Source organism: Lutra lutra, chromosome 10 (assembly GCF_902655055.1).
Source record: "Lutra lutra chromosome 10, mLutLut1.2, whole genome shotgun sequence".
NCBI lineage: Eukaryota > Metazoa > Chordata > Mammalia > Carnivora > Mustelidae > Lutra > Lutra lutra.
Window position 1 is genome coordinate 435,278 of NC_062287.1, and position 26,913 is coordinate 462,190.

The 26,913-nt window shown below is 43.6% G+C and overlaps 1 protein-coding gene across 1 annotated transcript in view; it reads left to right on the plus strand.

The window, feature by feature from the left end:
• The window catches only part of CEP126 (centrosomal protein 126), a 92,988-nt gene extending 69,255 nt beyond the window's left edge, over nt 1–23,733 (plus strand). The window contains exons 7-11 of the mRNA XM_047691602.1: nt 6,733–6,845; nt 11,026–11,101; nt 12,644–12,853; nt 17,270–17,334; nt 21,066–23,733. Coding sequence (XP_047547558.1) covers nt 6,733–6,845; nt 11,026–11,101; nt 12,644–12,853; nt 17,270–17,334; nt 21,066–21,128 — 527 coding nt within the window. The 3' untranslated portion in view covers nt 21,129–23,733. The remainder of the gene's footprint in view (nt 1–6,732; nt 6,846–11,025; nt 11,102–12,643; nt 12,854–17,269; nt 17,335–21,065) is intronic.
• Nucleotides 23,734–26,913: the final 3,180 nt, after the last annotated feature.

Below are 26,913 nucleotides of genomic sequence, written 5' to 3' on the forward strand. Positions count from 1 at the left end.
ATTTCATTATCTTTTAATCTAGGATTTTACAATGTAACTTTAGTTTTCACACTACATCCAAAAAAAAAAAAAAAAAAGAAACCATATAGATTGAGTAAAAACCCTGTGTACCTGTATGTATGTCTGTATATACCCCACGTCCCACCAGTTTGTTCTCTAGAGTTGAAGAGTCTGTTTTTGGTTTGTCACCTTTTTTTGTTTGCTGTGTTTCTTAAATTCTACATACAAGTGAGATCATATGGTATTTGTCTTCCTCTGACTGACTTATTTTGTTTAGCATTAAACTCTCCAGATCCACCCCTGTGGTTGCAAATGGCAAGATGTCATGCTTTATGTGGCAGAGTAATATTCCTCTGTGTGTGTGTGTGTGTGTGTGTGTGTGTGTGTGTGTGTGACGTCCCCTTTATCCCGTCTTCTATCAGTGGACATTGGACTGCTTCCATAATTTATTGGATCACATGGTAGCTCTGTTTTTAATTTTTGAGGCATCTCCACACTGTTTTCCGCTGCAGCAGTTCACACTCCCCCCAGCAGTGCACCTGGGCGCCTTTTTCTCAACATCCTCGCTGGCACTTGTCCCTTGTGTTTAGTTTAGTCATTCCGTCAGGCGTGAGGTGGGATCTCCTTGTGGTTTTGATTGGCATCTCCCTGACGATGAGTGACAATGAGCATCTTTTCATGTGTCTGTTGCCATCTGGATGTCTTCTCTGGAGAAATGTCTCTTCATGTCTCCTGCCCATTTTTAATTGGGTTATTTGTTTTTTGGGTGATGAGTTGTATCAGTTCTTTATATATTTCGGATACTAACCCTTTCTTGGAAATATCATTTGCTGATATCTTCTCCCATTCAGTTGTTGTCTTTTAGTTTTATTGATTGTTTTCCTTTGCTCTGCTGAACCTTTCTATTTTAATGTTGTCCCAATAGTTTATTTTTGCTCTTGTTTCCCTCACCTCAGGAGACATACCTAGAAAAATGTTGCTGCAGCCAATATCAGAGAAAGTAGTGCCTGTGCTCTCTTCTAGGATTTTTGTGGTTTTGGGTTTCTTATTTAGGTCCTTAGTCCATATCAAGTTTATTTTTGTGTGCAGTGTGAGAAGCTGGTCCAGTTTCATTGTTTTGCATGTGGCTATCCAGTGTTCCCAGCACCATTTGTTGATGAGACTTTTTTCCTATTGCATATTCTTGTCTATTTTGTTCAAGATTCATTGACCATATAGTTGTGGGTTTACTTCTGGATTTCCTGTTCTGTTCCAGTGAGCTGGTTTTGTGCCCGTACCTCACTGTTTTGATTACTGTGGCTTCCTAGTATATCTTGAAATCTGGGATTGTGATACCTCGAGCTTTACTTTTCTTTTTCAAGATTGCTTTGGCTATTGAGGGTCTCTTGTGGTTCCCTGCACATTTTGGAATTTTTCTAGCTCCGTGAAAAATGGTATTCTTATTTTGATAGCAATTGCACTAAATCTGTAGATTGCTTTAGGGAGTATGGACATTGTAGTAACATTTGTTCTTCCAGCCCATGAACACGGAATATCTTTCCATTCATTTCTGTCATCTTCAGTTTCTTCTATCAGTGTTTTATAGTTTTCAGAGTACAGGGCTTTCACCTCCTTTATTAAGTTTATTCCTAGATATTTTATTCTTTTCGGTGCAGTTGTAAGTATGTTTTCTTCATCTCTCTGCTACTTCATTATCAGTACATAGAAATGTAACAGATTTCTGTCTGTTGATTTTGTATCCTGCAACCTCGGTGAATTCATTTCTCAGTCCTAGCAGTTTTCTGGGGGAGTCTTTAGAGTTTTCTCTATGTAGTATTATGTCATCTGCAAATACTGGAAATTTTACTCATTTCTTACTGATTCGGATGCCTTTTATTTCTTTTTGTTGTCTAATTGCTGCAGCGAGGACTTCCAGTACTGTGTTGGATGAAAGTGGCGAAAGCAGACATCCTTGTCTTATTTCTGACCCTAGGGGAAAACCTCTCGTTTTTCCCCCACTGAGTATGATGTTAGCTGTGGGTTTTTCATATCAGGCTTTTATTATGTTGAGGTTCAGTCCCTCTAAACCTACTTTGTTGAGGGTTTTTAAACTTGAATGGATCCTGTACTTTGTCAAATGTTCTTTTTCTGCATCTATTGAAACAGGTATATGGGTCTTACCCTTTATTAATGTGGTGTATCACAGTGATTGATTTGTAAATATTGAACCACCTGGCAGCCTAGGAATAAATCCCACTCCATCTCAGTGAGTGATTTTTTTAATGTATTGTTGGATTCAGTTTGCTTACGTTTTGGAAAGAAAAAAGATAACTGTCTTGACCATGTTTATTAAAAAAGAGAGAGAGAGAGAGAATCCACACAAAACTAACCCCCCAAAAAAGGGTTTGCCGTAGCTTTTAAAAATTTAATATAATTTTAGGCAATAATGAACAGATCTTTGGAAGTACTGCTATAGTCTACATTATTTCTTATATTGTCTGTGTATTTCAGTGGTTATTTAAACAAACTGGGGTGACACAGAGCTCTGGAAACTGGGGTCACGTCCAATGAAGGAGCACAAGCCTGAGAAATGTGATAGCTGTGTACAAATATTTGAAGGTTTACTGTATGAAAGAAAGAGAAAACAGAACTACACGAAGGGTAAAACTCGCAAGGATGTTTTCAGCTCAGTGTACGGGAGGGTTTGCGCTAAGACCACCAACCATGTGAGAGGCTGTCCTCATCGCTGAGCTGTTTGAGCAGCAGCTGAATGTCTGTGGGTGAGGAAGGTGGATCCCCAGGGAAAGGGGGACCTATCAACTTCCAGGGTTTCTTCCAAAGCTATCATTCTCGGAACATCTCCAGAATTTGTCCTGATGTTTATAATTAAGAATACTGTACATTTTAAATATGTAATAATTAATGATTAATAGCTTTATTTTGAGCTTTGGTAGAAAAACTATTATGTGTAGAATTTTCACATGAGAAATTTGGCCAAAGATGCCAGTGTAAACTATATATTTATATTTTGCAAATATACCACAGTTCTCAGCTACTATATTAATTATTAGATAGTATTTAACTGCATGTATATGAATGGAACAATACACAGTTTTAAGCATATACACATAAGTAAGTGTTCCCAGAATCAGTAATTTACAATCCACAAAGCTGAAATCTACACAAAGAACAAAAAAGCTCAAAAACAATTTTGCTACAAATCAAGAAAGTACAAAAGTGTTGGCAGGTCTTGACTCCAGAAGATTTACAAACAGGCTGAGGGAAGAGACAAATTCTTGACACAGCAGTCATGTGGCCAAGAAGATGTTCACTTAAAGTATTTTTAAAGCTCTTCAGAAATGGAAAGATAGGGACTTTCCAAGATCTTCTTATGCATAGAAAACAGTGTAGAGACTCTTTTGATGCCCAAACGATCTCGCTAGAAACTGTAATATTTCGCATACGTAGCCTAGCGTAGTTAGCATCTAGCTTACCCACATGGGTGGGAATAAAATAATGCATTCCTTCTTGAGCTGTAGGTTGTGTCTCATTAGTGGATTATGAAATCAACTTCATGAGTGGTGATCAGAATTTTTTAAATAAAATACAATTTTAGTATCAGAATGTTCTAAGATAGAAACTACCAGAGGGCATCATATATTGTAAAGGTGTATGTGTTCCACAGAACTGTTCATCCATCCTGGATCACAATGCAAAATGGATTTCTTTCTGTAAGACACAGTCAGATCCGAAGGAAAGTTACTAGCAGAGAGGGAAAGAGCTAGAATTTCAGAGTTCAAGATCAACCGCTTGGAGGTAAATTCCAGCTTTGCCTTTTACCGACTCTGACCTCAGGAAAGTTACTCTTCCTTCCTCGTGCCTAATTTCTTTATCTGTAAAAATAGTGATGATAATAGTGCCTACAACTTTTAAAACAATGCCTGGGCAGTTACAAATGTTGAACTGATCTTAGCTGGAATTATGCTATTATTTCTTACTCTCAAAGGCAGGTGTTCAGTTACTAGGCAACTTCCAAGAAAGTTGCAGCTGTAGTTTTATATGGATTCTTACAGTGTATGTATATGTATGTATATGTATTATACATACGGATATGTATACTTACAGTATCTGCATTTAACTATATGTGTACAGTCAGATATAGAACGTATACCACTATTAGTAAAAATTTTGAGCACACACATACATGCTATGCACATGTATTACTGTACTAATACATAACCTTAATCAGAAATAGAAATATTTAAAGAATGAGATAAAAATGAAATACAAACTTTTTTTTTTTTTTAAAGATTTTATTTATTTGTCAGAGAGAGAGGAGAGCGAGCGAGCACAGGCAGACAGAATGGCAGGCAGAGGGAGAAGCAGGCTCCCCGCCAAACAAGGAGCCCGATGTGGGACTCGATCCCAGGACGCTGGGATCATGACCTGAGCCGAAGGCAGCTGCTTAACCAACTGAGCCACCCAGGCGTCCCAGAAATACAAACTTTTAAAATAATAATAAGTTTATATTTTATAAGTAATACATTTTTTTACATTTTTAAATAATTTTTAAAGTAATTTTATGTATTCTCTAAAATACTTTTTCTCTAATGTATTATTAATAATGTTCTGAATGTTTAGTTTCAAATATCTTACCAATTATGATGACTTCATTTTGTATACCATTATTAGCTAATATCTCAAAGTACAACATGCATTTAGGTTGTTTATTTTTATAATTTAATAATTTTTCAATTTGTGACTCTAACTTTGTTAGAAATATAATTATACTGTCATTGTCATTATGTGGCAAAGAGTTTAAAGGAGAATAAGAGAGAAATCAGCTCTTTGTCTTATTCACTGTGTTGTGTTATTTTATCTTTGATCTCTGGTTTTACAAGAATAAGTTTTTTTGCAGAAAAACACTTGTTTTTATTGTAAGATAATTGACATGACATTGTGTGTAAGTTTAAGGTGTACTATGTATTGATTTGATACATTTATGTATCACAATATGATTACTGCCGTAGCTAGCTAACACCTCGGTCAGTCACATAATTGTCATTTTCCTGTTGTGGTGAGGACATGTAAGGGCTGGTCTCTCAGCGACTTTGAAGTGTGTGCTGCGGTGCTGCGGACTGCAAGCGCGGTGCGTGGGCCGGGGCTCCCGAGCTTGTTCATCTTCTAACTGCAAGTTTGTACTTGGACCAGCGTCTTGATTCCCACACTCCCAAGCCTCTCTAACCACTCTTCAACAGTTTCTGCTGGTTCCGCTGTTTACATTTCTTGGTTTAAAGTAGGTACCGTGTGCAACGTGGGGCTTGCACTCGGAACCCTGAGATTAAGAGTTGCGTGTTCTACCACTGTGCCAGTCAGGTGCCTGTAGTTCAGCTTGCTGAGTGGTGATACCGTACAGTATTTGCCTTTATGTGACTTACTTCACTTAACATAATACCCTCAAGGTCCCATGCATGTTGTCACAAATGGCAGGACCTCCTTCCTTCTCATGGCTGAATTATATTCTCTTTGTATAAACCATGTCTTCTTTAGTCATTCATCCATTGATGGACATTTACGATGTTCTTTACCTTAGCTATTATTAATAACAAAGATCAGGAAAATACTTACATACCCCACAAACTCCCATGTTTGACAGATGATTAAATAATCAATTTAACTTCCCAAAGAAATAGCATTGCTATTAAAACAAGTTAAATCATAAAATATTAATAGTCAAAGAAACTTCTACATCATCTAATCTAGGGGTCTGCAAACTATAGTCTATGGGCCAAATCCACCTATTTTTATAAATAAAGTTTTATTGGCACAAAGCCACAATCATTCGTATACATATTGTCAGTTTTCACTCTTTAAGTTTTTATTCGAATTCCAGTTAGTTAACATACAGTGTAATATTGGTTTCAGGTGTAAAATACATTGATTCAACAGTTGCATACAACACCCAGTGCTCATCACTACTACCTGTGTCGTCATCCTCCATCCCCGTCCCCCATCTAGTCCATCTCCCAGCCTCCTCCCCTCTGGTCACCTGCAGTGCGTTCTCTGTAGTTGAGACTCTGGTTCTTGATTTGCTTCTCTCTCTCTCTTAGAATAGGTTTTTGATTAGTCATACAAAAAGCATAGAAAAAATAATAAATATCCATATGTGCACTACTCACCTTAAATAATAAAATGTTGCGCAAACAGTGGAGGCACCACAAAAGTCTTCTTCAGGCTCTTCCATTTTATGAAGACTCATCCAGATGAGATGACCACACGTCCACTCAGCGGGCACACGTACCACTCACAGTGCAGGAGGCAGGGGAGCGCGGGCGACCGGTAGCAGCGCCCTTCTCTCCCGGAGAGCCCGTGCTCTTCTCCAAGAGAGCGTTGTTCACTGGGTGCAGTCCACCCCCGTCGACCTTGCAGCCGTGCAAGGCACCAGGGTCAAGCCCATAGTAGCACAGGGACGTCGAGATTGAACAAAAAGTGGGACCGTAGTCTGTTCTTCCACACAGCATGTGTTTGGCTGTCCTCCTGGCCCTGCGGCAGCACACTTGGGAGGCCACCGGTGGAAACTAGGGACCCTTCAGAAGCAGAGATTTTGTGTGACTCATTACTGTAACCGTGCCGTGCATGGCACGTGTAACATGAGCGTTTTATGACCAAACGAGTGAGCGAATTGAGGGTGATTCGTAAGTTCGTGCCTGTAACGTACGTGGTTAATTTTGAATTTTTGTGGCATTGTTCAAGGCTCTCCTGTTGTAAGAAGAAAGCGAATTGTTGAAGATAAGCAGAAAAGCCTTTTCGAACAGAAAAGACAAAACCCTGGATCTGCAGGAAAGAAGTGTGACGAGCGCGCGAATGTAAGTGTGGTGTTAGCACCGCTGTCCCTTCCGTAGTGGAAGATCGCCTGGAGACAGAATGTTCTCGAAGGACTGTGATTTTGCTGTGAAGTGTGGACCGCAGCGTAAATGTAACTACGGCCAGGGTCAGTAGGAAGCAGCCCAGGGATCTCTGCCCTAGGGACTTAGCATACTGGACTTGTTTGCCCTCCTCTCTTTGTGTGATCAGTTACTAATGAAGTCCTTAAACCAACCGTAACAAACCAGCCTCATTCTTTTATTTATTTAATAAAATAAATACATGATATTTGTTACATGACAAATTGATACATGTTATTCGCAACCAAGTTTTTAAGTGTACATGAAAGAAGAAAAACAGAAAAGCAAATGAGAGCCCCGGACAGAGGAAGTTAAGTGTGAATCACGAAGACTAGCTCGTGTGTTAAATGTGCTCCGTGGAGTGGACCGGAGCTTCCTGCCCGATGCGGCGGCGGTCGGCAGGGTGCGGAGTTCGCTTCTCAGGGGCCCCTGATCGCGATGCTGTTTGAGGCGCTGTTAGGAAGACACACTCCCCCTGAGGCCCTGCTGCGGGCGACGCGGAGATGCCTCTTCACGGTCAGCAGCGGACAAAGCAGGAGCTTCAGGTGGCTGTTTGAGACGGAGGTTCAGTCAAAGTCAGATGCTTAATAGACGTCATTTTAAAATTAGTTGATGTCATCCTTTGAGAGCTAAGTAAATGTGACCTAAATATGACATTTTCTGGACATGTAACCTCATCCGAGGATTGAATTTAAAATATTAAAACAGGAGTGCCTGGGTGACTGAGTCGGTTGAGTATCTGCCTTCAGCTGGGGTCGAGACTGCAGCTCCCTCTCTTCTCCATTTCTGCTCTCTGTCTTGCTCTGTCAAATAAATAAAATCTTAATTAAATAAATAAACTATTAAAACATCTAGATGGATAAGTAAATAGCATTTCACTAGAATTTCTGCTCTAAATAGCACTTCTGAGGTTTGATAGCACTGGAGTAGAGTGCCTTAGGAAGAATTTATATCTGACTTATAAGTTCAGGATTCGATTATTTGTATATTGTAGGAACTATTTTTTTTTATATATATAAATAAGATGTTTACTGTGGAGGAAAATCAACCGTGATGTGTTTTTTTTTATTAATTATTTTTATTAACATATAATGTATTATTTGCTCAGGGGTACAGATCTGTGATTCCTCAGGCTTACACACTTCACAGCACTCACCATAGCACATGCCCTCCCCAATGTCTATCACCCACCACCTTCTCCCTACCTTCCCCCAGCAACCTTCCGCTGGTTTCCTGAGATTAAGAGTCTCACATCGTTTGTCTCCCTCCCAATCCCTCTTGTTTCATTTTTGCCTTCCTTACCCCCCAAATCCCCGACTTTGCCTCTCAAATTCCTCATATCAGATCATATGATAATTGTCTTTCTCTGACTGACTTATTTTGCTCAGCATGATACCCTCTAGTTCCATCCATATCATTGCAAATGGCAAGATTTCATTTCCTCTGATGGTTGCATAGTAGTCCATTGTATATATATATACCACATCTTTATCCATTCATCTGTTGATGGACATCTAGGTTCTTTCCATAGGTTGGCTATTGTGGACATTGCTGCTATAAACGTCGGGGTGCACATGCCCCTTCACATCATTACATCTGTATCTTTAGGGTAAATACCCAGTAGTGCGATTGCTGGGTCATAGGTAGCTCTATTTTCAACTTCTTGAGGAACCTCCATGCTGTTTTCCAGAGTAGCTGCACCAGCTTGCGTTCCCACCAACAGTGTAGGAGGGTTCCCCTTTCTCCCCATCTTCTCCAACATCTGTCATTTCCTGACTTGTTAATTTTGGCCATTCTGACTGGTGTGAGGTGGGATCTCACTGTGGTTTTGATTTGTATTTCCCTGATGCCGAGTGATGTAGAGCACTTTTTCACATGTCTGTTGGCCATCTGGATGTCCTCTTTGCAGAAATGTCTGTTCATGAACATGACGTATTCTTAACAGCAAAACAAATATCATTTAGTTCTGTACAATGTAGTAAAGTTGCATGTGACCATGCTATTCTTTTTTTTTCAGTGTTCTAAGATTCATTGTTTATGTACCACACCCAGTGCTCCATGCAATAGTGCCTTCCTTAATACCCACCACCAGGTCCTCCCAACCCCCCACTCCTCTCCCCTCCAAGACCCCCAGTTTATTTCTCAGAGTCTTATTTCTCAGAGTCAGACTGTCTCACGGTCGCTTATGGTTCTTCTCTACCTCCAATTTCCCCCAATTCCATTCTCCTCTCCATCTCCCAACGTCCTCCATGTCATTCCTTATGCTCCACAAATCAGTGAAACCATATGATAATTGACTCTCTCTGCTTGACTTATTTCACTCAGCATCATCTCTTCCAGTCCTGTCCATGTTGATACAAAAGTGGGAGATTCATCCTTTCTGATGGAGGCGTAATACTCCATAGTGTATATGGACCACATCTTCCTTATCCATTCGTCCGTTGAAGGGCATCTTGGTTCTTTCCATAGTTTGGTGACTTATGGCCATTACTGCTATAAACATTGGGGTACAGGTGGCCCTTCATTTCGCTACATCTGTATCTTTGGGGCAAATACCCAGTTGTGCAACTGCAGGGACATGGGGAAGCTCTATTTTTAATTTCTTAAGGAAATACCATGCTATTCTTTTTTTTTTTTAGATTTTATTTATTTATTTGACAGAGATCATAAGTAGGCAGAGAAGCAGGTGGGTGGGGTAGGTGGGAAGCAGGCTCCCTGCTAAGCAGAGAGCCCAATGTGGGGCTCAATCCCAGGACCCCAAGATCATGACCTGAGCTGAAGGCAGAGGCTTAACCCACTGAGCCACCCACAGGTGCCCCAATACCGTGCTATTCTTAATGCTTAGTACCCCAGCACTCACTCACAGACCCACCTCCTGGTGGTCAGTACCGTACCACCTTAAAAGGCCTTCCTTCAGCCACCGTGTTGTTCACATCAGACGTCTCAGAACCTGTCAAGTGAACAAGGGCTATTTGTGTAAATGGATTTTAAATGCAAAGCACTATATAGTTGTCATAGCAACAACAAAAAACAGACTAAATTTGAAGTGCTCCGATGAGTGCGCCCCCTAAATCCATCTTTAGCTTTCTGGGTCTTACTCTGTCCTGTGTGTGCCCCTTTGCATGCTGGTGGCCTGCTTTTGAGCCCCTGTGTGTTGTTTCCAGAAGCCCCACGTCCACCTTCCACTCACACACCTGCCTACATCTTCCACAGCCTCGTTAGCTTCAGAGTAGGTCAGTGTCGCTGAGTCAAAATCGAGATTTAAAGTTTAATTTGTTTCAGCTCTCTTGTTCTGCTTTGATATTTGGTGTTTTGTTTTTTAACTGAAGAGCTGCCACAGGAGTGCAGTTACCGTAGCGATGGCCCCGTCGCCTTGTAGCAAGAAATGTATTTAATCAAACTTCCATGGGGAGGGAATCTGAGAGCGATCGGTGAAGGTGGGAGAAGCGAGTCCCGCTTTGTGCCAGGACTGTGTCCACGCAGGGGACCTCCAGCCCCCAGGGGAGGCCAGGCGCACCCGAGAGTGCAAGGACAGGGCTCTCGCAGACAGCTGCACCAGCGACTTGGGACCGGCCAGCCGAGGACAGGCCAGGGACAGGGGTAGCCAGGCCACCAGCTGAGCACAGGTGTGCAGCAGCCCAGCCGGCCGCGTCCAGCCAGCCCGCACAGCACTGAGGAGTGTGCCCTCGGCCTGGCCTATGAGGCTCCCCACTCACAGCTCTGTGCAAGTCTTGTCCTTGACACTAGTCCCCGTCGGAGCCTCTGCCTTTACAATGAAACACCGATTCGGTCATAAACCTTACGTTAACTGTTGCTGTTCCTTTAAGTAGCACCCTACTTCCCCTCTTCCAAAGACCCAAGATAACAGGGCAACCTGAAACTTTTCCAAAATTGACAGGAAACATTTTCTTAAATATTCAGGTATCCTAGAAAGGACTTATCCCAGTAATTTTTGATTTCTGCTCCATGAAAAAGGAAATATACAGGTTACATGAGCAGTGATAACTGAAACTATATAGAGCACACATGTTTCTTTTAATAAATGTATATCGTGAGTATTTAAATATGGAAACCTATTCTGATGTAATATTATATTTTGTAGAATTTGGAGCAAAGTGCCCAGCCAAGTTCAAGTGAGCCAAAACACACTACAAGGTGTACTTCTGATGTTGAAGAAGGTATGTTTCAGTTTAAAGGTGTTCTCTGAGCTTTGTTCCTAATGATTTCATTTTTTGTTATGTGTGTTTTCCCAAATACACACACAGCACGTGACAGGTAAGCCACCATGTGGGTTTTGAGCCCCTTATCCTGCACATGTGGACTGTTGCCAGGTGTGTGCGTTCTAAGTGATAATGAATTGAGCTTCTTTCTACATGAAGCTTTTCCCTGACTTTTCAATCATTTCCATAAGACAGAGATCCCAGGGATCACAATTACAGTATTTGACATGTCGTTGGCACCTGATAACTATTTGTCAAATGAATTCTCTGTATTAAATGAATACTGGATCAGAGGAAATAAGCATTGTTACAGCTCCTTATGCAGATTCAAAAGTATTTTTCTGAGAAATAACATTTAAAACTTTTCTGGGATATATGCCAACTTGACGTAGAATTATTTCTATGATTTGCTTACAAAGAAATTTTGCATGTATCTTTACTTTTGGTGAATTGCTCCTTCATATGGTTTTCTGTATAGATATTGGAGTTCTGTTATTTCCTTACTGATTTTTGCAAATTCTTTAAATATTAAGGGTTCTATTATTCATATTAGTTGCAAATGTTTTTATTACTTTATTATTTGCATTTTATTCTATTTATGTGTTTAGAAGACTTCCTTTTTATTGTTTCATTCAACAAATGATTGAGAGCTAATTGCCTGCTGACAGCTACATATTGGATATAGAATAATGCACAAAACACACAGAAGTCTTGCCTTTCAGAAACTTCAAATCTATTAGGGAAGACCACCCTTTAAATAAATACGTTCTCTAGTCTTTACTTAGTGATTTCCCCATTACTTTTAAGACTGAAGAACCTTCCCAATACAGAAGTTCAGAAGTGTTTCTTTCTTTCTCCTCTAGATTGCTCTACTGGTTTCATTCCTTAAGGTCTTTACTTTCCTTTGAATTTGTTTAAATGGATGATGTACAGGAAAACTGCAAATTGTTTCTTTTATAAGCAGCAAACAAATTTGCTGAGTCACCTTTCCCTTTCCTCAAGACTCGGATTCTTCTCGGATCATACGTCAAATTCTCGTGTGTTCATGGGTCTGTCCCTTGGCAGTCAGTTCTGTTCAGCCCATCCTCTCCTTTTCTAACTTTTCTTTGCTTTCCTTTTATTTTACTCTTTTATTCATAACTTATCTTAATCGTTACTCTAAAGACAATCTACTTCAACTTCTCTTTGAATTACCAATGGATAACAAAAACACAACACAAACATAATCTAAAAGTGATATGTTTTTCCTTTAGCTCAGATAACATGCGAGGGGTGTTCATGGCCTCCCCATCATCATCTTGAATTTCTGTTTTTTTAATCAGGATGAGAAAATGCTAGCTGCAGATAATCCCAACAAATAAAGTGCAAAGTAACAGAAGATTTACTGGGTTTCTATTTGTGAAGTGAATACACACAGATGCATGTCAGTTAAGTAGGGATGTGGGAAGATCACAAAGACAAAAAAGGGATCAAAGAATACTTAATGTAAAGTTTCTGTAGTTTCAGATAGTACTTCTCGGTTTTTGATGGCTGAAAACCTAGTGAAAGCTTCAGTGCCTGAGGATGAAATTCTTACTGTCATGAACAGCAGGCAGCTACAGAAACCAAATCTGTCTTTAAATAAGACCCAGCCATTTAACATCTGTGTGCTCTCAGCTGCGGAACAGAAGCTCCTCCAGTCCCTCAGTCACCTCAATGAGAGGTTCTGCTGTGAGTACGGAAGACCACCTTTCATAAGAAATGTTATATTTTGTACTTAGACCATTTTAATTTAATTTAAAAATTGGAAATAAAAATACAAAATGTATCCAGATTATTAGGTACTTAAATCAAATACATAACACTTAAAAAATATTTTTGAGCAGGGGTGCCTGGGTGGCTCAGTCAGTTAAGTCTTGATTTCAGCTCAGACTGTGATTTCAGTGTCCTGAAGTTGAGCGTGCCATCAGGCTCCGCGCTCAGCTTGGAGTCGGCTTGAGATCTCTGTCTCTCCCCCTCTCCCCACCCTCTCCCTCTCTCTAAAATACATATGAACATGTGTGTGTGTGTGTGTGTGTGTGTGTGTGTGTGTGTATTTGGGTATACCCTATTATTTCAAGTGTACCATTCTCAGGTCAGTTATGATGATGTTAATTTCTTTGACAGGCTTGTCTGTCTTCTAGGAATGTATGAATTCTCTTCTATTTCAGCAACATGACAGGCTAGGTATCTTTACTGACATCTTTCAAAAACAACCATAAATTCCAGATTAAGTATTTTTTAAAATCTTACATATAACAATAAACTGGTAAGAATATAAGGAATTCCTTTGGGAGAAGGACAGAGGAAGAAGGAGAGAGAGAATCTTAAGCAGTCTGCGCGCTTAGCACGGAGCCAGCTGTGGGGCTAGATCTCACGACCCTGAGATCATGACTTGAGCGGAAATCAAGAGTCAGACGCTTAACTGACTGAGCCCCCCAGGCACCTGAATATAAGGAATACTTAAGACTAGGAACCGAATATAGATAAAGCCCAGAAAGCTGAGAATGCTGTATCCAGCTGGTGTCTTGAGATTTCTTTAACCCACACAGTGGAATTGAGCTTTGCTCTTCACGGCTTCACAGAGGAAGGAACGGGTGACAAAACCCAGGGCCTACTCAAGCCGGTGGTCTCGCAGGACATCCGCCCCCCGCCCCGCATGAGCCGGGCCTCCCGAGGACCTGGAGCCTGCGGACAGACACGCGCACCAGGACACGGAGGGCTGGAAGAGGCTCGCACGTCTTGCGTTTCAGGATTGGGCAGATAAGGGAGGCAGGCGCACAGACTTTTCTCCCCTCCCTCTGCGCGTCTGTGCGGGCCGTAGCCCTTTCTCTGTGAGATTTTGTTAACACCACATTCTCACCAAAGGAAATTCTGAGGACTGCGTTTCAGAAAGCCAAGAGGAGTCTCAGATGGACAGTCCGAGGGGGGGAATTTGAACCGACATTATACAAAACAAAAAATTAATAAAGTAGTGTGTGTTTCAAAGATGCTAATGTTAGCCTTAAAATACCTGTTAAAAGTAGTGTCTAAGTTGGGAGAACATAAACGGTGTTAAAGTGCAGTAGGCTTCTTCTTAAGGAATTCGGTACAGTTTAACTTTTTTTATTCAAGTATAACTAACATAGTGTTGCATTTGTCACAGGCGTACCATACAGTGGTGCCACAGTGTGTGCATAACTCAGTGCTCATCACTATAAATGCGTTCCTCGTTCCGTCTCCGCTCACCTGCCCTCCGCCCCCCCGTGACCGTCAGCTTGTCTTCCACGGTTCAGTCTGTTTCTTGGTTTGCCTTTTTTTTTCTTTGCTAATTTGCTTTGTTTCTTAAATTCCACATATGAGTGAAATTGTACACTCTTCGTCCTTCTCTGACTGACTTATTTCACATAGCGTTATGCTCTCTGCGCCAGATTAACTTTAGATATTGGTAAAGGAAGTATGCTTCTGGTAGTTACAAGGGTCACAATGAAAGGACCAGAATAAAGTATACAATTTCCAAACTGGTAAAGAAGAAAAGTGGCATACAAATATATATATATATATATATATATATATATGTATGTATGTATGTATGTATATGTACACACACACACACACACATATCTCAAATTGATTCAAAATAAGACAAAAATGGAGAGAAAAATAAACACAGAAGACACAGAACGGATAGAAATACGGTACTATAAAATGCCGAGTACAAATGTACTTACAAGGAATGTGTGGATTGTATGTTAAAAGATCTTTTTAAAATCTATGCTTTTATGACACAACCATATTTTGTTTATAAACTATGTATTTAAAGTTTTAAATACAGGTATAGAAGAGCTGAAAATAAAAAGTTGGAAAATATGTACCAAGCAAATTCTAACCAAAAGAAAACTTATTTCAGTGTATTATTATCAGACGAAATTGACTATAACACAGAAAACATTAGTAGACATAAAAAAGATCATGATGATTGAAGCTTTAATTTAGGAGAAATATATAAAACATTTTCATTTTATATGCATTTAGGAACATGCCTCAAAATATATAAAATGTGTTTTGGCCATTGTGGGAGATTCCTTTTTCTGCGCTGCTAGTAACTGATGGAACAAACGGACAAAGTAAATCAATAGATGTGTAGGAATCAACCAGGGATCCGAAAGTGATTAAAGGGACACATTCTTTGCAAGTATACGTGGATGATTTATTAAAATGAGCCCACATATTATATCATAAAACAAGCCTGAAGCATTACAAAGGATTGGAGTTATGCACAGACTCTGACCACAATGCAATTTAGCTAAAAATGAGTAACAAAAAGATAACCATTAAGAAGCACATTTCTAGGGGTGCCTGGGTGGCTCAGTGGGTTAAGCCGCTGCCTTCGGCTCAGGTCATGATCCCAGGTCCTGGGTTCGAGCCCCACATCGGGCTTTCTGCTCAGCAGGGAGCCTGCTTCCTCCTCTCTCTCTGCCTGCCTCTCTGCTTACTTGTGATTTCTCTCTGTCAAATAAATAAAATCTTTAAAAAAAAAAAAAAAAAAGAAGAAGCACATTTCTAGGGGTGCCTGGGTGGCTCAGTGGGTTAAGCCGCTGCCTTCGGCTCAGGTCATGATCCCAGGTCCTGGGTTCGAGCCCCACATCGGGCTTTCTGCTCAGCAGGGAGCCTGCTTCCTCCTCTCTCTCTGCCTGCCTCTCTGCTTACTTGTGATTTCTCTCTGTCAAATAAATAAAATCTTTAAAAAAAAAAAAAGAAGAAGCACATTTCTAGGGGTGCCTGGGTGGCTCAGTTGGTTAGGGGTCTAACTCTTGATTTTGTCTTAGGTCGTGATCTCAGGATCATGGAATCGAGCCCCACGTCCAGCTCCCTGCTCAGCATAGAATCTGCTTGTCCCTCTCCTCCTCCTCCCCACTTGTGCTCACTCGCTCCCTCTCTCTCTGTCAAATAAATAAAATCTTAAAAGAAAAAGAAACATACTTCTTTTTTTCCTTTTAAAAATTTTATTTATTTATCTGACAGAGATCACAAGTAGGCAGAGAGGCAGGCAGAGGGGGAGGGGGAAGCAGGCTCCCCACCGAGCAGAGAGCCCGACTCCATCCCAGGACCCTGAGATCATGACCCGAGCCGAAGGCAGAGGCTTTAACCCACTGAGCCACCCAGGTGCCCCGAAACATATTTCTAAATAAACTATGGTTCAGAGAAAATATCATAATGAAAATTACAACACATTCACTTATTTTAGAAAGAGGACATAACCGTTAGCTCACCTGTGGCAGAGTATGGAAGAAAGAAATGCCACGTTCCATACAAGCTGATATTGGGAATTCTGCTTAAATTTTTAACGAAGTGTTGAAGTATAAATGTGAACTACTCTGAGAACGGGAGCCACAGACAAGGCCCTGAAGCCCGCTGCAGAACCTTCTACAGAACGGAGGCTGTGGGGTCCTGCGACAGAGGCAGCGAGACTGCTGGGGGGAGGGGAAGGGAGAGAAAAAAAGCTTCTACTCTGTGGGCAGGGAGGCAGAACAGGCTGGGCCCAGAGCCTCAGAAGTCTCCCACTGTCTGTTGGAGGACGGGCACAAAAGTCTCTTGCATAAAACTTGCCAGAGATATAAGACAGATGTGACAACGAGAACAGACAGCTTTCCTGGCAGCTCCAAGAAGGGAATTTCCTTTTGGTTTAAAGAAAAAGAAGAAGAAAGACAAATGGAAAAGAAAAGAAAACCTAGTATTTGTATAAAGATTGTTATAGAATGGTCAAAGTATTAGGAATTCCTTTTTATCAACTTAAGTGTTATGTCCTTGTTTGTTTGTTTTTTTGTTTAAGATTTTATTTATTTATTTGACAGAGCTCACAAGTAGACAGAGAGGCAGGGAGATAGAGAGGGGGAAGCAGGCTCCCCGCTGAGCAGAGAGCTCGATATGTCCTTGTTTTTAACCAAACTACTTCTGTTTCCTACCTAATATTAGTGTAAACACCATTTCTGGACACAATAGAAAAAAGACTCTTAACTCAGTTTTAGTATTTTGTTATACCAGAATTTAATATCTGATTCTTTAGTGGTTTTTCTTGGTCAATATACATAACTAAATTACTTCTGTGTCGTGGCATAATTCTTTCAGATGTACCAGAAGCCATTTGCAAGAATCCATCCATCAAAAATACCTTACAAATAATACCACTTCTGGTAAGCATTTTAAGAAGCTTTTTTTTCTCTTATTTTAGGAAATGTCATGATTTCATGTGTAAGCATCCTGTATTGAAATTAATTTTTCTCGAGATTGGCTTTTAGCAAGTTTTCCGCCTCAGTTAACTTTCAATTATGACATGTTTTGTTAGAATCAGCAAATATCTTCTCATTTACAAAGATCAAAATACAAAGTTTTTTTTACATCCGGAATATTCCATCATTCATGGGAACAGCAACAGGGATCAGTGTACTACTCTCCAGATAATTTTGGGTGTGTAGCCTAGCTGGAAAATTACTAAGAATTCTACCTTGGTAAGGTTTCCACCTTTGCTTCCGTCCCTTTCGTGTCTTTGAAGTTCAAAACTAGACATTGCTATTTGGAAGGTTTTTTTAATTTTTTGCATTAACAACTGAATTCTGGTAAATATACACATATAAATGGCAATTTATTGCATTAAGGAATTTTCAGGCTAACAGGGAGAAAGAGCCCGTGGAAAGTGTACACCAGTCACTGTAATGTGACTTGAGACCCTATGTGGGCGGCACGGCCTTAGGAAATCGCAGAAGGAAGAGATCGTAGTGGCCAGAGGTGACCAGAGACAGGTCTCTGGAAAGGGCATCTGAGACTACGATGCTTTCTGTAGTGTCACGATCATCAAGGTAGGTGTTCAACAAGGAGACGTCGGTTAGGGGATTAACTGGATGCTCGCCCAGTTCTGAAATCTGGAGGGAGAAGTGAGATTACACAAGTCTGCTTCATTCCCTATTATTTTCTGTCACATAAACAAAGGGATCCATTTCTTACCACGTTTTAGATTTCTGCTTATGTCCTAGATACGCCTGTAAGTAGTAAGAGGCTGCCCCTGCCTTCTTACGCTTTTTCTTTCCCTCTGGGCAAATGGTTCTCGGAAGCAGCCTTTCTGCTGCCCTGAGTGGTACACACAGCGCCTGTGACATCTGTCACTTCGAGCCCTGACAGATGTGGACACGGTTGCTCTTCACGTGCCAGCTGGCTTTTTGCTCAATCTCTCACCTCTGTCGATTCAGCCACTTCAGTAATTCTTGCAGTGACAATTTTCGTGTGTCTGAATGTGTGACAGTTTTGTTGTTTGTGGCATAAGTGGTTGTCACCTCACCCGGGCGAGAGAAAGCCCGCGGTGAGGGAGATCCCTTCTCTCCACGGCCGCTCAACCTGCGAACAGTGCGTGACCCCAGACAGCTGGCGGCCTGACCGTAGACACTGCCGAGGGAGGAGAGGGGGTCTCGGAGTCCCCAGAGCACTCCGCGGGTGCGCCGGTGCTCCGCGCTGTGCACAGAAGCCTCGGCTCGTGCCTGGAGGGCTCCTAGTGTAGACGAACCACCGCTGCCAGGCCAGACTCGTTTCTCTCGGACCTCTCACACCCGCTAGGACAGTTGGTAACCGTGGGCTTCTTTTAGTCCCTTCATCTCCAGACGTGTCCCTCTTCTTACTTCGTCATCACTGACCTAGGTCGGAGACCTTCCATTTATTTTCAGGAGAAATGGTCTAAAATCACAGACGTTAACTGCTTGTTTGAACAGCTGACGTGACAAGCATCCACCCCTCCCCCATCAGAATTGCTTCATTTGCATGTTCTGCAGGGGGATCGCAACATTTATTTGCCCTTTTTCTACTATTTTAATTTTTACTTTTCAATTGGATTCGCTGATTGTTGACATTTTGTCATACTTGCTTATCTGACAGATGGAAGGACGGGTGGATGGATGGATGGAAGAGTAGAATGAATAGAAAAGGAAAGGACAGGAGAGAGGCTCTCGTGCGCGCGTGCACACACACACACACACACACACACACACACCCCTCCGTGAGCTGTTTGAAAGTCAGTTACAGACATGACGATATTTCCCCACTAAACCTTAAGCATCCGTGTTCTCCTAAGAACAGACGCTCTCCTGCAAGACCGCAGCAGCACCCTCCCAAGGGGCGGAGCACTGACACACACTCAGATTTAGATTCTCCAGCTGGAAAGGAAGCGTCTTCTGTGGCTGCTTTACTCCTCCGATGCTGGACGCAGCCTGGGGTTAGACGCCGCGGTGCATGTCTGCTCTCCTCCCTCTCCAGCCTGCCCTGCGCACGGACGCCTCTCCAGAGGCTGAGCCCGGGCCTCGTTGGCTGTCCCAGGACGTGGAGGCTCCCAAGGGTTTCCTCAGTAGACACGGCTTAACGTTTGTGGTGGACGCAGAGTTTCAGAGTTTGTGTTGTCAGAGCTGTCTTTGTCACCTGCTTGATTGTACCTCTATCTTGGCTTCAGCTGTTCTGTTCAGCTGCTTTTGATTTATTTTGAGTCCAGAAGACCGATGTCCAAGCTTTTAGAGTTACGTGTGAAGCAGCATAATACGTGCTTCGTGCCTCCCCCAGGAATAAAGTGAACGGTCTTAGCTCGTCGTCCGTCTTCTGTTTTCATCACGATAGGCGTAGTCTTTAGTCGCGATCCACTGGCCTCTGGAAAGCTTTCAAAATTTGTTCCTGTCTGTCCGTCACAATTTCAAATAAGTAAAATGATTTAATATGTACGTTCTAGAAAGGCACGATGTAATCATGTTCCTATACTTTGTGTGCGTGACACGAGAGAGCACCACGGCCGCCTCGTTTTACGGGACACTAGTGCTATAGCCCAGTTCTCTCCGTATAATGGCAGAAATATCTGTTCAGGAATATTTGTTGGTTTGGAGATGTTGCAGGTAAGGTTTTTATTAATGTTTCTTATTTTATTTTACATTTCCACTCCAATGTTTTCATGCCCATATGAACTTATAAGAATTTCTTTTCAAATGATAACGTATGTCACGTGTGTCCAGCTTTATAACTTAAAAGCATTATGTAGTTAACTCAGGAACTGAATTACTCAGCAGAGCAACACTCAGTCTTACGTGAGAAACCTACCAGATGCCCCAATATAGAAAACTCAAATGTTGTTGGTTTAAGATTTGAGAATTTATGTTTAATTCTCAAAGATCATACACCTCTCTGGAGACCTGGGCGAAGTTTATACATTAATGCACATTAATGCACATTAATTAATACTCTTCGGTGGCAAATGGACTTATTGTTGCCAGATGGTTTCACACACACACTCTTGTGTAATCTTCTAAGTGAGGGGCATCAAGTAATTCTCTTGAGTCTGAGAAATGTTCAGGGGCAGAGCCAGGATGGGCCCTTTCCCCTGTTCCCCCCCAAATCTCTTCTCCCTTTTGTAATTCTTACTCCAGTTGATGCCACCATCGTCCCCCAGATTTCCCAGTCAGAGTGTGTGCCTCATCCAGGCTTCGCGTGGTCCCGCAGCCCCGACAGTAGACCGCCCTAAGGGCACTAAGTGAGCCTCCGCCGCACCCAGGACTCTTCCCTCCTGCGGCACGTGTCTTAGTCCCGCCTCGGGGTTCCCGGCCTTAGCCCCGCAGCATCCTGGGGTGTTCTGTGAGCCGCCGCTGCCTCTCCTAGAGCAGAAGACCACCCCTTCTGACCGCTTACACGGCAGATGATGACAAAGGGCAGAAAGAGTGGGGCTGAGGGGTTCTTGCCGAGTGTGCTGCCTTCCCCCGCTGGGACTCGCGGGGACCGAGGGCTGTGCAGCCTTACAGGGACCGGAGTACCCTTTCGTGTCCCGCCGCAGTCTGTGATCTGTGAAGAGGGGCCCGCGGGAAAGCCCGTGAGTGCTGGCGCGCAGTGACCCGGTGCCCTTGTGTTACAGAACAGCCGGCCGAGAGGCAGCGGGTCTCCGGGGGTCGGATCCAGGCTGCAGAGGAAATACTGACGGACCGCGGCGGCCGGTCGTGCTGTTCTCGCGGCCCCTGACAACGGCCTGTAAATAGAGCATAGATTTCCGCATTTGTTAAGGATTTAAATACTACAACCATAAGGTAAAGGTAAATCATAACATGAGTAATGGAGATAAATTGACTGGTTTACATTTATGCTACAAGGTTATTATATATTTTATTGATAATACATTTTTAGTGAATGGAAATGCTTCATTGTTTTTAATGAGCATGCTACTGAAAACGCATGCATTATATTTGAAAATAAAACAGGGTATTTTGTTATTCAAATTATGTATTAGCTGTAGTTGTAAAGCTTTGTTTTTTTCTGAAATTCCTAATAAATTCTATTAAATTTTGGTACAGTGGTGTAAAAAGTTCATGATTAATCAATACCCCATATAAACAGTAAAGCCATCTAAGACTTGGAAGGATCTCTGTACTTGGAGGTGTTACCAAAGGGTGTTAATTACGAAAACCAAAAGAAACTCCTTGTATAATCATGAAACTCCTTCTATGATTTTAGAAGTTTTTTGTAGAATTATGATAATTTCATGTATCTTTTTACTTTCCCTCACCCACTTCTACTCAGGCTCTCCTCTAGACAGTCCGGGAAAGCTGACAGATGGCATTTCTAAGTGTGGTGGACTGGCAGAGTAAAATCTGTCGTGTCAATCCCATCTTAGGGGCGCCCGGGGGGCTCAGTCGGCTGAGTGGCTGACTCTTGGTCTCAGTTCAAGTCTTGATCTCAGGGTCGTGAGTTCATGCCCCGCGTTGGGCTCCTATTTTAAAAGTTTTCAGCTCTCTCCCTTTGGCTGCTAGAGGGACCATGCGTATAAGGCTCTCTGTATCCTGAGTCCTCCCTGCTTGCGCTAATGCCCAGACCCCTTGCAGGCCCCCAGCCTGCTGTCCCATGCCTCTCTGCCCAACTGCACACTGTCCCCCTAGCTCAGAATGCCTTCGTCAACCTCCACTGACATCTGCCTGAATCACGTTTACTCTTTCTTCTAAATTCTACTCAGGTTGAACGTTCTCTAATGTTTCCCAGTAATTCTCTGCCACCTTTGTATAAATTATGTCCTTTGCATTCTGAACCACAATTATTTCTGTGTATGTATCCCTCTTGTAGATAAAGTGCTCCTGGCAGCTAACGGTTGTCACTGGTGTCTGTCCCCTGAGGAACTAAAGTGGGGGACACAGCGGCAGATCAAAATAACGAAGGAAAGGAAAATATTCAACTGTGCGATTTATCAAGCCCCAACTGTGTGCTAGGTGCTGCTCCGTGTATTAGGGAGACAGTAAAAACAAAAGTAATTATTTTCTTCTATCACGGACTTACATTTTAGTCGGGAATACAGATTTCCAACATAAGCAGCCGTCACCGGAAGGTTAGAAGGGGCAGCGAACGGAAAGCTGGGCGGGGGCGGGGCGGAGTACTGGGGTAGACGGGAGCCCGCTGGGGTGGACAGAGACGGTGTCTGAGGACTGAAGGGGGGGGAGCCAGCCCTGGCAGCCGCAGGGGAGCAGAGCGGCCAGAGGGCAGGAAAGTAGGCTGTTCTCTTAGCGAGGACTGGGGAGCCGGCGGGGGTGTAGGGAGGAAAAGAAAGCGAACAGAGGATTGGAACAGGGCTTCCTGTCACCCATGGCTGGTGGCAAAATGCATTTCCTACTCTGAGAGGTCCAGGGTGGGACTGAGACCATACCAGGGCTGCTGCTCCCTGGACCCATGTGGAACCACAAGGGTCTGGAACATAACCTTGGCCGCATATTGAAATCACATGAGGAACTTTAAAAAATCTTGACGTTTGGGTTACCCCAGGGGGCGATTTGAGCATTGAGATTTTTTAAAGCTCCCCAGACAAATTATAATGAGAAGCCAAGGGTAAGAAACAGTAATGCAAACAAGTAATGGGGCCGGGGATCGAATCCAGTCTGGGCGCCCTCTCCGGCTGGCGGGCTTGGGGACAACCCAAGGGCAGTGACCATGCTGCGGACAGTGTCTTTCTGGACCCGCCTCGCCCCCCATCCACCGCAGAGGTGGCCGTACACGTGACTGACCGGTACTGGTGGTCAGGAGTGCGGGAAGAGCTCCGTGGGCCTCCGCCGGGAGCAGCTCTGGCTTCCCTCCTCACCGGCAACAGATGCAGGCTCTTCCCATTCCCTGCTTCCTGGGTTCGGGGTTCAGGACTGTTCCTGCGGGGGGTTTGCTGCACTCTCAGAGTCCGCCCTGAGTACCGAAAAGCCCACGGAGGAGGGGACAGACTGACACAGGGCACCCAGCTTTTTCGCTCCACAGCATCTTCTAGCCACAGCCCACAATGACCTCAGCAGCACCCCCACCCCCCGGCCACCGCAGGCATCGGCTGACACCCATGGGGACCTCGACACCCAAGCCCCCTCCTCCTCACTGACGCAGGCTCTGGAGTCTGCACCTCTGTTGTCCCCTCCCAGACCATCCTTCTCCAGTTCCTCCCATAGCGGGTAAGATGTCATTCTTGTATTCCCTAGTCCCAGGATTCTTAACAGCGGCTGTGTTGTCGGGACTGATACAGTCAGATGGAGGAGACACACGTGGGAGATGAATGCGATTCTGAATTTTGGGGGAAAAAGCTTCTGAGTTAGCAAAATGGATATCGCTCTACAGAATGAAAAGGAGAGAAGAGTCTCCCAGGTCTAGATGAGACAGAACCAGGAGACAGGGAGGAAGCAGGGTGCGAAACACCGTCCTGGTAAGTGCCCCAATTATTTAGAAAGGAATTTCAAATAAGGAACTTGAAATACAGATGCTAAAAAATTAGGACTTATAACTACGCTCTCACATCTGAATTTTTAATGAAATTATAAAATGGGCATTTCCAAAATGAGAATTTTACCTTTTTGAGTAGAATGGTACTGAGGAAAGTAACACGAGGATTGAGGCCAGTGGTTCTGGGAGAACTCAGGCAGGCCTCACCAAATTAGGTCCTTTTCTGACATGCCAGCCCAGTGTGTAGCTGCAGGGTTTGGGCAGCTGTGTGTCCGCAGCTGCGTCACATGTCCAGGAGGAGAACGGGGACAGGACTAGCAGCTGCAGGGACTAAGTGACTTCTCTCTCTCTAGGACTGGGCGCACCTGTTTGCCAGCACCATTCCCAGGAAAGCAAGTGAGCCACCGGACTGCTCCTGAAGTGGTGTCCCAACCTGGGCTTGGAGAGCAGCGAGGTCCGGCAGGGCTCCGGGGAGAGCCAGCTCCGTGCTCAGGTGCAGGAGACCCGGCGCTGCTCCCTGGGGGTAGAGCACACCCACGTCCTTCCCAGAGCACCAGTGCCGGGAGCAGCTGCAGAGTGATGGAAATAGACGTGAACTAGAAATGTCTGTTTATGAAACCTCTTACGGTAACTTGTGAGGGCATTTTACCAAAAAAATGGTATTTGGGTTTTTTTTAATTATCCATTTGGGTATAATATATAGTCCCAAAGTTACCACAGCCCCCAAAATGGCCCTTGGCGGCAGCATCAGAGCCAAGGTTAGCTCTCTGTATGGCAGAGGGGGGCCCTCCCGGGACCCTGGGATCACACTGTCTTCCAAATCGAACGGTTGGCACTTTGGGACTACAAAAAAAATTTCCTTTACATTAGAAGGTAATGAATCAAAATTGGAAATTGCAAGATTTAAGGGAGCAAATTCTTGTGGCTTTTAATGACCCTGCTCACTTCCGGTTTGCAGAGCCTGGCCTGGGAGGTGAGGGACCACACCCTGCCACCTGCGGGCACGTGCTGTGACTTCACCGCAACGGACAGCCGAAGAGCCACGTGTTCGTCGCCGTTGACAGAGGAGCGCAAAGGCTGAGACGAGCCCGCCCCCCGCCGGCCGGCCCCCCAGGGTCACGTAGCTGGTCAGTTGCGGCATCACGGTGCACACCCAGGTCTGTCTGGCTGCAGCCCCCGTGTTCTTTCTGCCATGCTCTCTGGGGAAAGTAGGAACTACAGGACCAGTTAGGGAGAAGGGAAAAGGAAATGAAAAAAGGACGGCAACAGGAAACATTTTGTACTTTCCTATTTGGGGAGGAGAAGCATAGGACTTAGGAAAAGTAAAAACTAACAGAAAAGTTAAAGGTCAGGTTTTAAAAAACAGAAAACTTCACACCTCTACTAGTAAATATTTGAGGCACTTTTTACGCATCAAGATACAGTTTTGTGAATTGGGATATTATTTATAAAATGACATTCCAGTGGGCGAAGCAGGCCAAAGGGCTATGCCATGATTTCTGTGGAGCCTTCCAAGCACCTTGGATTACAACTCAGCTTTTTTTTTTTTTTTTAAAGCAAGGATTTGTACTTAGGTGTTGCCATCGCTGTACTCAGCATCAGCCCACGTGCCAAGCCCACGCCACAGCTGATAGTCTCTCTTACCTTTTATCTGTGTCCCCGAGAATGTCTCTACAAGCAAAGCGTCGTTTAAAATAGTTGAACTCTGGTCGAGTCTGAGCAAACACACCTTTCTGGTGAGCTTAAAAAGCAGGACAAGTCTGGGGCGCCTGGGTGGCTCAGTGGGTTAAAGCCTCTGCCTTCGGCTCAGGTCATGATCCCAGGGTCCTGGGATCGAGCCCTGCATCGGGCTCTCTGCTCGGCGGGGAGCCTGCTTCCTCCTCTCTCTGCCTGCCTCTCTGCCTACTTGTGATCTCTGTCTGTCAAATAAATAAATAAAATCTTTAAAAAAAAAAAAAGCAGGACAAGTCTTTATTTTTCTAGTATTTGAATATTAGGACGCGATCGTTTCGTAAGCCTGTGGGGCGACCCAAATCCCAATGCAGCACTGGCCATAACACCTCCAGAGAGGGGCACTGGGACCTTAGCGGAGCCGGGAGGGGCCACTGACAATGACAAAGGTACACAGAAATTGTTGGGAATTAAAGCGGAAGAGAATATCTATAGAAGTGAAAACTAGTGACAATGTGATTCATATATAGACAAGGAAGAAAAATGCCTTCCACACTGACTTTTACATTTTAGGAAAAAAGGACCTCTTTCCAATTGAGATGGTAAATTTTCTCAAATTTGCATGGAGATGAATTTCCTCTTGGTGGTACACGCTGCGTGGGCATGGTCAAGGCCGGGAGCCTTGCGTGTCCGCCACCCCAGCAGCCTGCTCCCCACATCTCCTGCCGGTTCTGCCCTTTCCAGAAAGGGGCACTGCTAGGACTGAGCCACCAGCATGAGCATGAGCATGGGGACGGGTCCAAACACACACGCAGACCTTGTGCACACAGGGGCCTCCTCACTCTGCCCCCTGAGAGGACCGGGCACTCAACCCTTGTTCCCTAATGAAAAGAACCCGGGTTGTGGGGGAAGTGACTGATTCCAGGACTATGCAGAGAGAATACAACATGGGCTTGGAGTAAGGATGCACTAAATAAATAGAAGCAGGACATTTCAAATGTCCCACCTGTCTGCAGGGACAATCCAACAGTGATCCCAGCAGAAACAAAATCAGGTGTGATAACAGATTACAGCCCAAAGAATAAACCAGAAAGAAGTCCATACTGATACAAATAAATGATCGTATAAGTAGAAGGGGAGGAAGGAATGACTTCTTTACACAAGGGACGCAGCACATATGGAAGGGATGAGGACACAGAAGAATCACCGTTAGCCACACAGTTGTTGCAAACAAGACCCGCAAGCGGATGTCAAAATTAGCTTGGAGGAGAAACAGGACATCTACATCGCCTCAAAGTATGTCCCCCAAAATATTTAATGACAAGGAGAAAAAGTCCTTTTACACTAAGGGGACCTGGCAGATC